The sequence below is a fragment of the Crinia signifera genome, chromosome 4, assembly GCF_055691185.1.
Source record: "Crinia signifera chromosome 4, ASM5569118v1, whole genome shotgun sequence".
NCBI lineage: Eukaryota > Metazoa > Chordata > Amphibia > Anura > Myobatrachidae > Crinia > Crinia signifera.
The window spans coordinates 200,198,060-200,208,236 of NC_139220.1; the positions used below are offsets into that span (position 1 = coordinate 200,198,060).

At 46.4% G+C, this 10,177-nt stretch overlaps 1 protein-coding gene across 1 annotated transcript; it reads right to left on the bottom strand.

Annotated features, from left to right (window-relative positions):
• Positions 1–1,900: 1,900 nt before the first annotated feature.
• Positions 1,901–9,447, bottom strand: LOC146073008 (uncharacterized). The gene is made up of 4 exons (XM_083180181.1): positions 9,195–9,447; positions 6,004–6,064; positions 4,677–5,283; positions 1,901–2,089 (listed from the first exon to the last, which is right to left on the bottom strand). The coding sequence occupies exons 1-4, from the start codon at positions 9,445–9,447 to the stop codon at positions 1,901–1,903; spliced, it is 1,110 nt and encodes a 369-aa protein (XP_083036307.1).
• Positions 9,448–10,177: the final 730 nt, after the last annotated feature.

Genomic DNA, 10,177 nt, shown 5'->3' on the forward strand with positions numbered 1-10,177 from the left:
AGAAAGTCATTAGGTCGAATCCATTAGGTCGACATGCTAAAAGGTCGATATGACTCTAGGTCAACATGGGAAAAGGTCGACATGATTCTAGGTCGAAAGGTCATTAGTTCGACAGGTCATTAGTTCGACAAGGTCATTAGTTCGACATTGTCTATGTCGACATTCACAAGGTCGACATGGGGTTTTTCACTGTTTTTTTTACCAGAATGTCAACACAGTCGACATGGACACAGTTTAAAGTGCACTGCATCCCCTCGCATCGCTCGCTGCGCTCGCAATGCGTCGGGCACGGTGCCTCGCTGCGCTCGGCACACTATTTTATTCTCCCACCACGCCCTAGTGGATGGTAGGGCATGAAATACCGCCTGTCGGCACATGTTGGCTCAAAAAACAGTGAAAAACTCCATGTCGACCTTGTGAATGTCGACATAGACAATGTCGAACTAATGACCTTGTCGAACTAATGACCTGTCGAACTAATGACCTTCCGAACTAGAATCATGTCGACCTTTTCCCATGTCGACCTAGAGTCATGTCGACCTTTTAGCATGTCGACCTAATGGATTCGACCTAATGACTGTCGACCATAATGCAGTAGACCAAATGACCGCATCCCCTCAGTACAATTACAGGAAACACATTTCAAATTTCTAAATCGAATTTTTATCACACCGGGACAGAGAAAACATATGGTCCCTTCTGAGACGGGCAACTGTCTGAAATGTGGGGCTCAGAACGCTCTGTATATGCATTGTTTCTGGACCTGCCCCAAGATAAAGAAATTCTGGTACAAGGTTCTGGGATACATTAACGCTACGTTCCACCTCAACCTTACACTAAACCCCAGAGCAATGCTCCTTCTTCATTTTGCAGGGTGGGGTATCCCAAGAGATAAAAAACACCTACTCCCTATATTATATGTTATCTTAACTTTGGGTAAGAAAATGATCCTATGTAACTGGATAATTAGGCAGCCCCCTAGACTAGACTCTCTAAAGACCCGCCTTCTTTATATCCTTTTTATGGAGCGACAATCTACCCTTCCTGACGTGGAGTCCAATGTACCACGCTTTTACAAAAAATGGGGCCCATTAATAGACTCACTGGAGGCGGACCAACAACAGAAAATTATGATGCTATTTAATTCCACATCCTGGGCTTTACTCCGCTGCATAGCCGATGAACCCTAACCTCATACTTCATTCCCCCTGACTCGTATCGAACAGATTTGTATATGGAATAATCCCTTTATTCGTCTGCCCGAAATAGAGATATATATTGTTTGAATAGACTGACTAAACTCTTTAGATGTTTTACTTTCCCTATGTCCCCCCACCTCCCTCCCCCCTCTCTCCCTTGTCTCTCTATGTGCCCCTCATATCGGGGCAAATGTTTAATGTCATATGTTGAGTTTTGAACAATGTTCTGGGATGGTTTCCCTTTACTTGGAATACGTATTGTTACCCAATATTTAATTACATCCTTCCATCTCTAGTTGATTGGATTAAACCCAAACTGATTGTACTATATCCAACGCTGGATGAGATGCCAATTATTGTATACTATATGCAAACGCAGTTACTGTACCCGTTATGCTCAACATTCTTTATGTTCATGTTTAATATGAAAAAATTCTTCAATAAATATATTTTCAAAAAAAAAAAAAAAAATCTTCCTCTACCAAACTTCCCTCTGGTTGAAGCCCCCCTCTAAAGGAGGGATGAAAGGATGAGCGAAAGGCAGCAAACCTAGAGGTTCCCTGTCTGTCTGCTGCTGTGGGGAGAAAGGTACTCTTTTCCCCTGTGTCCTGCTTTATGAGGGATTCTAATTTGGAATTAAAAAGCAATTCCCCTTTAAAAGCCAATGCTTAAAGAGACTTCTTGGACTCATTGTTGGCATCTCAAGCCTTAAGCCATAAGGCCCTCCTGGCCATCACGGAAATGGCCGACACCTTAGAGGCCATCTTGACTCCTTCTTTTACAGCCTCACAGGTGTATTCAGCCACCACATTCAACTTTTCTGCCAAGGCAAATGCTTCTGAATCCGGCTGAAGTAGTGCACACAGGTTATTTGCCCACACCATCATGGCCTTGGAGACCCAGGCAGAAGCAATAATAGAGTAAAACCAACACCTTCAAAAACTGCTTTTAAACAACCCTCTAACTTTTTATCCACATGATCCTTGAATGCAGCACCCCCTTGCACAGGCAAAGCAGTTGCTTTAGACAGCCTAGCAACCGGGGCATCTACCAGTGGGACTTTTTCCCACAATTTGACATGCTCTTCTGGCATGGGGTACAGGCTCAATTTTTTTAATAAAAAACCAAACCCCTAGCTACTCTAATGCATGGCTACTCCAGCAGCCCTTCAGCATAGTACCCACTCCGGTGGGCAGCTAAAACAAACTGGGGAATGCTGGGATGCAGAAGGGAGGAGCCGGCCTCTCTGAAAGCTTTAGCCTAGGTGCCTGGCTCCTTTGACCTGTGTCACCAGGATGGATGAAAGAGAAAAAAGTTTTTTTTTTATAAAAGCACTACTAAGGAAATATGTATGTAACTAGGGTACTTGTTTCCTAGCACGGCCACAATCGGGATTGGTCGCGGCTCTTATTTAGTGCACTTTAAGGGCCGCGATCACCCCCGATGGACGCGATTCTCTTGATTTTTGCCAATCTTGTGTATCGTGTACCATGCTTCAATTACCGCGACACGACCGACGCGATAATTGAAGATTTTCCTGAAATCGGGTGGATTACCAGATATCGGTCCCATCGGGAGCACTAAATGACAGGATTTATTGTCCCCGACGCGACCGACGCGATAATTGAAGCATTCACCGATATCGGGTGTTTTAACATATATCGGTCCCATCGGGAGCACTAAATGTCAGTATTCAATGCCCCCGACGCGACCGACGCGATTTTTTTATCAAAAGCAGCCATTTTATGGTTTTACATGGCTGCTTCCAATACAACCCCACATTTACACCCACATTTACAAGTTGCACCCTATCTTTAACTACACCTCAACTATCGGTCCCATCGGGAGCTTTCTTTTATCGAAAGCAGCCATTTTATGGTTTTACATGGCTGCTTCCAATACAACCCCACATTTACACCCACATTTACAAGTTGCACCCTATTTTTAACTCCACCTCAACTATCGGTCCCATTGGGAGCTTTCTTTTATCGAAAGCAGCCATTTTATGGTTTTACATGGCTGCTTCCAATACAACCCCACATTTACACCCACATTTACAAGTTGCACCCTATCTTTAACTCCACCTCAACTATCGGTCCCATCGGGAGCACTGAATGTCAGTATTCAATGCCCCTGACGCGAGCGATGAAATGTTTTTTATTGCAAGCACCCATTTACAATTTACACACTATTTAAAACTACACCTGAACTATCGGTCCCATCGGGAGCACTGAATGTCATTATTCAATGGCCCTGATGCGAGCGACGCAATGTTTTTTATTGCAAGCACCCATTTACAATTTACACACTATTTAAAACTACACCGGAACTATTGTTCCCATCGGGAGCACTGAATGTCATTATTCAATGGCCCTGATGCGAGCGACGCAATATTTTCTATTGCAAGCACCCATCTCATGGTTTCACATGGCTGCTTCAAATTTAAACACACATTTACACCCTAAATAATAAATGACACGACACATGATAATAGATTTCAACACTTTTATTTAAAAGTTGATTTTTTTTTACGTTTTCTTTTTTGTAACGTATTGAACTAAATTTTTTTTTTTTCCTTTATTTTGTTTTTTACGGGAAAAAATTTGAAGAACATAACATACAAAAAAATAAATAAATAAAAATATTATGTTTTTTTTCTTTTTTTTTTGTCTTTTTTTTTGTCTTTTTTGTATTTTTTAACAATATAACTGTCATTTTATTTATATTTTTTGTCATTTTTCTTTTTGATATTTTTTTTTTCTTTTTTAACAATATGAATGTCTTTCAGACACAAAATACAAACTCAGAAGAAGTTGATCGATCAGTACAAAGAGAATAGATGCCTGGCTATCACAACCAGGCAAATTGAAATGAGGCGTGGGAAGATCACGGCACACTCCAAAACAGTGCCCACTAATGCAAACAATCACATGAATCCAAAAGAAGTTACAAATATGCAGAACAGTGGTTAGTGAAGGAGCAAAACTAGTACAGCCATCGCAAAATTCAGGAAGACCGCACTGCAACGTTCACCAACCAAAATTGTAGTACATGACTAAAAACTAATTATTGTAGAGTACTCAGAAAGGAAGAGAAACAAGAACATTGCTGCCAAATTATAAATTAAAAGTCAAATTAGCCGAATTAATAATTTGAATAACGCTCTTCGCCTGGGGTGGGGGGCTGCACATTCCGCAATGCGGAGTACACAGCACCAGGCAAAGCCGAGGGATCAGTGGGAGGTGGCATAGGGGGTCCCGGCGCATAGTAAGGGGCAGGCGGAGGAGCAACCGGCGCACTGAACATGGGGGGGTGATGTGGGTGTGGGCGTGGTGGCTGTCTGTGCGCATTGCGGCATGACGTTCCGTTGCAGTCAGCACAGATATCATCCTCTGCTGCCTGCAACATCAGGCCATACAGCACACGCTTAAAGTGGTGTTGTGTTGACCCCTTCCACTTTCGCATTTCTGCGCAGACATGATTCGTGAACATTTTGCAGTCATCTGGGGGATTGTTTACTGCTTCCTCCTTGTATGGGCAGCAATATTCCTGGCCGGTAGCAGCAGGTCTTGTCGCCCGTCTCCTTCTACGCCTCCTGGGGGGAGCTGATGAGGTGCTCGCCACCACAGGAGGCGCCACCTCCGACAACGACTCACCCTGCTGCGACGACTCAGAGGGAACTGCTACGTCAGCACTCTCCTGTGCAGTGGATGAAGAGTCTTCATCCGTAGCAGTTCCCTCTGCTTCCCTCCTTCCTTGCTCCTCCACAATAAAGAGCATACGGTCGTAGTACCACAACTTCGGCTGGTACACATCTGCAGGGTCAGTTCCTGAAGATCGCGACTGCTGGACCCGATTGTGCTCCTTCACCAGCACTGTCCGCATATTAGTGAACTTCTTTCGGACCCACGTGACGTCTGCATTAGGGACACGTCTCAAAGCGTAGGCCGAGATCTTCCCAAAGGCCTCATTCCTCTTTGCCTGGTTGTGAAAATCTATGTGATCTTGTCGCCACAGACATCTATTCTCTTTGTAGAGATCGATCAACTTCTTCATGATGCTTCTATCAACCTGACGGGCCATTCTGTAAAAAAAAAAAAAAAATTAGGTTTACACTATTAAAATGAACGCACTGCACTGTTATTCATTAACACACTACAAAAAAACCACTAATATTTACCTCAGTCAGTAGCAGGTGTAAAAAAAAAAGAGTTTTAAACTAATTCCCCTAAAGGGCCAAAAAATCACAATCAAACTGAAATAGAAACCGCAAAAAAAAAAAGCTTTTATCTGAGATATTGATAGCATATGATACAATAAATGCAATTTACACCACATTTGACAACAGAAGTAATTATATATTTGTGTCCCTCCACTATACACACGCACCCGAAGCGTTGCAAGCGCAGTGAGCCCCGCGAGGGGAAGCAAATACCTTCACAGGTAAACGCATCCCTTCGCGGGCTTCACAAGTGTCCACATCAACACGGACACCTGTGAAGCCCGCGAAGAGACGCGCTTACCTGTGAAGGTATCCGCGTCCCCTCGCGGGGCTCGCTGCGCTCGCCACGCTTCGGGCTCGGTGGCTCGCTGCGCTCGCCACACTATTATATTCTCAACTCCACGCCGACGTGGATAGTAGGGCATGAAAAGGTCGGAGGACGCGTACCGCCGCCCCTCGCGGGGCTCGCTGCGCTCGCCACGCTTCGGGTTCACGTGGATAGTGGGGCTGGTACACTGTGAAAAAAAGTCATTTTGGGTACATTAACAAATTAATTAGAAGCACAATTTAAGCACAACTCACATTATTCTCTGCAAAAATGGAATTAGATTCCTTTCAGGTGTTAATTCACCGATAACCGCAACTGCAATTCCACAAAACAGATAAAAAAAAATCAATAATCAAACTGGAATGACATACAAATCCACCCCCACTATCCACGTGAACCCGAAGCGTGGCGAGCGCAGCGAGCCCCGCGAGGGGCGGCGGTACGCGTCCTCCGACCTTTTCACGCCCTACTATCCACGTCGGCGTGGAGTTGAGAATATAATAGTGTGGCGAGCGCAGCGAGCCACCGAGCCCGAAGCGTGGCGAGCGCAGCGAGCCCCGCGAGGGGACGCGGATACCTTCACAGGTAAGCGCGTCTCTTCGCGGGCTTCACAGGTGTCCACATCACCACGGACACCTGTGAAGCCCGCGAGGGGACGCGCTTACCTGTGAAGGTATCCGCGTCCCCTCGCGGGGCTCGCTGCGCTCGCCACGCTTCGGGCTCGGTGGCTCGCTGCGCTCGCCACACTATTATATTCTCAACTCCACGCCGACGTGGATAGTAGGGCATGAAAAGGTCGGAGGACGCGTACCGCCGCCCCTCGCGGGGCTCGCTGCGCTCGCCACGCTTCGGGTTCACGTGGATAGTGGGGCTGGTACACTGTGAAAAAAAGTCATTTTGGGTACATTAACAAATTAATTAGAAGCACAATTTAAGCACAACTCACATTATTCTCTGCAAAAATGGAATTAGATTCCTTTCAGGTGTTAATTCACCGATAACCGCAACTGCAATTCCACAAAACAGATAAAAAAAACATCAATAATCAAACTGGAATGACATACAAATCCACCCCCACTATCCACGTGAACCCGAAGCGTGGCGAGCGCAGCGAGCCCCGCGAGGGGCGGCGGTACGCGTCCTCCGACCTTTTCATGCCCTACTATCCACGTCGGCGTGGAGTTGAGAATATAATAGTGTGGCGAGCGCAGCGAGCCACCGAGCCCGAAGCGTGGCGAGCGCAGCGAGCCCCGCGAGGGGACGCGGATACCTTCACAGGTAAGCGCGTCTCTTCGCGGGCTTCACAGGTGTCCACATCACCACGGACACCTGTGAAGCCCGCGAGGGGACGCGCTTACCTGTGAAGGTATCCGCGTCCCCTCGCGGGGCTCGCTGCGCTCGCCACGCTTCGGGCTCGGTGGCTCGCTGCGCTCGCCACACTATTATATTCTCAACTCCACGCCGACGTGGATAGTAGGGCATGAAAAGGTCGGAGGACACGTACCGCCGCCCCTCGCGGGGCTCGCTGCGCTCGCCACGCTTCGGGTTCACGTGGATAGTGGGGGTGGTGTTAACAATTGTGGGGTCCATTTCACACTTCAATTACCAACCACTTTACATGCACATTACTATAAAGTAGACACAGCATACTGCCTGCTGCACCATTTCAATAACAAGCACAACACACCTCAAACTGCTCTATTTAACAAATATGTACCAAGAAATCATTACAGTCTATGTCACCATGCATTACTATCAGAAACAACAGACTATTTTTTATGTATTATAACACACAGTACATCATTTCCAGGCACATGATATTCTCTGCACATAAACCTGTGTTATCCATATTATCATTATTGCCATGACACTAAAGTCATACACTTCATAAACTACTGCACATAAACACTTTATAGCTATTTAGATAAGCACTACCCCTTGAACATAAGCATTATCCACTCTATACAGCCAATGATAAACCCCTAATCCTCAAACAAATGATATATGAAGGACACATGTATAACCACAGTAAGCGCCCCTACCCCTCCAAATCCCCCCCCCCACCCCACCCCCACCCCACCCCCACCCTCCTAAGCCTGTATATATTGTTCACAAACCCAAAGGCCCACCTATGCTCAGTAAGTCTGTAAATCTACTTACTGTTTTATGCAGGGGCAGGGAGACAGACACAGCTGCTGCGTAGTGCTCACTGATTACCATCAAAATGGCTGCTGATGTCCTTCCCCAGAGTGCTTTTGGCGCTTTTTTTCCGGCAGGCAGAAAAATCGCGTCGGTCGGGCGGTGATGTTACGCTCACGACAATGCATAAGACCGACCGACGCGATATTTCTTTGTATATTGACGGTGTAGCGCGTAATACAGGGAGTTACTTTGCAATTGATCGGTCGCGTCGGTCGGAGCCATTGTAAAATGCTCCCGACGCGACGGACATGTTAAGAACAGTATTAAGCACTGTATAGTGCTTATACTTATCGGTCGCGTCGGTCGGAGCCATTGTAAAATGCTCCCGACGCGACGGACATGTTAAGAACAGTATTAAGCACTGTATAGTGCTTATACTGATCGGTCGCGTCGGTCGGAGCCGTTGTAAAACGGCCCCGACGCGACGGACATGTTAAGATCTTGATTAAGCACTATACAGTGCTTAATCAAGTACATGTCACGTCGGTCGGCAGCATTGAGCTGTTAAGCTCACAGTACATTGCGGCCGACGCGATATGCTTTTAAACATGTCAACATGTGTATCATGTCGACATGTCGACTAAACATGTCAACTTCAAGTTGATCATGCTTAGTATGCTTAAAAAAAGTGGTTCTCTGTGTCCAAACCATGGTGAGGGCCCCAAGCCCCAGAAGCCTATGAAAATTATAATGTTAATAACCCACACAGGCTTCTTGGGGTTTGCTGCGCTTACCACGATTTTGACTTAGTGCTCCACTACACTCACCGCGCTCCAAAAATTATTTGGATAGTGGTGGTGTGACTCCATAGCATTCATCCATCACAAATCATTCACCTGAGACAAGAAACACAAGTGTTTTAAAAGCATTTTTGAAAATTTACTTTTGAAATGAAAATATAAAAACTGTATATAATCAATGGCAAACAAAACATATGACATGAGCATTAATGGGGGAAACAGAAATGGGGGTAAATCTCAAGAGTCCTTGGGCAATAAAGTCAGGGCAATTAGTATGCGGGCAAAAGGGTTCTCTTGTCCCAGGCTCTTTCGCCACATGAATTCTTCCAGATAGCTCTGGAGCATATGCCTGGCGGTGCCCCTGTGGCGTTTATTCCGCCACTTACATGCCCCCCACATCCGTTCAACATTCTGGGTATGAACCCCTGTTGTAGGGTCTACAAAGTTATAACGGTGATTCACCTGGGCATGTTCATATCCTGCAGCATTCAGCTGGGCCGTACTGTATGCTCTCCAGCAATCAGTGTACACATGAGAGCCCGGCTCCACAAACTGCAGGATAGCTTCCATGAGGGTGTTGGCATCCCGAGTGGCAACCTTGGTGGCGAAACATTGGCCAGTTTCTCTGCATATGCCACCAAATACCCATTGCTGAGGCAGAACTCGTCCAACATTGGCTTGCCTTTTGACGAAGAGGGTCTCATCCACCTCAACGATCATGCCGGGACCTCCGATCCGGCACTGCGGCTGCGCCATGAGGTCCAGCAGGCAGGCCTCCCTCATGTACTTATTGTACAGGACAGCCGTCTTCTTAGAGAGGGACAAATTCTTCTCGCAGTAGTCAATGCTGGTAAATTCCTGCACCCAGGAAAATATGAAGCGGACCAGCGTAGAGAAAGGCAAACGACAGCCAGGAAAGAACAGTCCTGCTCTCAGACTCCTCTTCAAACGGCAGTCCCTCACGTTACAGCGCCACATGGTCTCCTTCAAATTCAGCCGCATCGGATGACCATTGTCGCACGTAGCCTCTGATGGCAGCAGATGATGGCGCTGCAGAAACGCCACTGCCTCCTCCTCACTTGTAGGCAGTGAGAACATATTCACCTCAGCCATCTCAGAGGTCTTGAAATCACCCACAGAGCACTCCGCAGCAGACCAATACACAGCTCAGGACTAAAGATCAGCACGGCTCAGGGTCAGGATCAGCAGAAATCAATCAGAAGTCAATCGCAGAATAATCAGGATCAGCAATAATCCACTCGATGAACAGCAATCCGCAGCACAAGGCTCAGGATCAACAGCAAATGGTATTCAAAGCACAAGATCAATCAGGGAGATATCACCAGCAAAGGATCAATCGTCCAAGAAATCACTAGCAACTGAATACACGTCTCACTCCTACCGAGACAAACCCACAAAGGCAGTAGGGGAAATAATAACAGAAGGGGCTGTCAAAGTAAGGGGCCGGACTATCACAGTAAATATT

Bases quoted from the DNA above. Each gene is read 5' to 3' on its own strand.
- LOC146073008 (XM_083180181.1), bottom strand. From the start codon at position 9,447: ATGGCGCAGCCGCAGTGCCGGATCGGAGGTCCCGGCATGATCGTTGAG. The intron at 6,065-9,194 runs GTACGGCCCAGC...GTGGAATTGCAG, and splicing joins TGATTGCTGGAGAGCATACA to TTGCGGTTATCGGTGAATTA. The intron at 5,284-6,003 runs GTGAGTTGTGCT...TTTTTTTTACAG, and splicing joins CCATTTTTGCAGAGAATAAT to AATGGCCCGTCAGGTTGATA.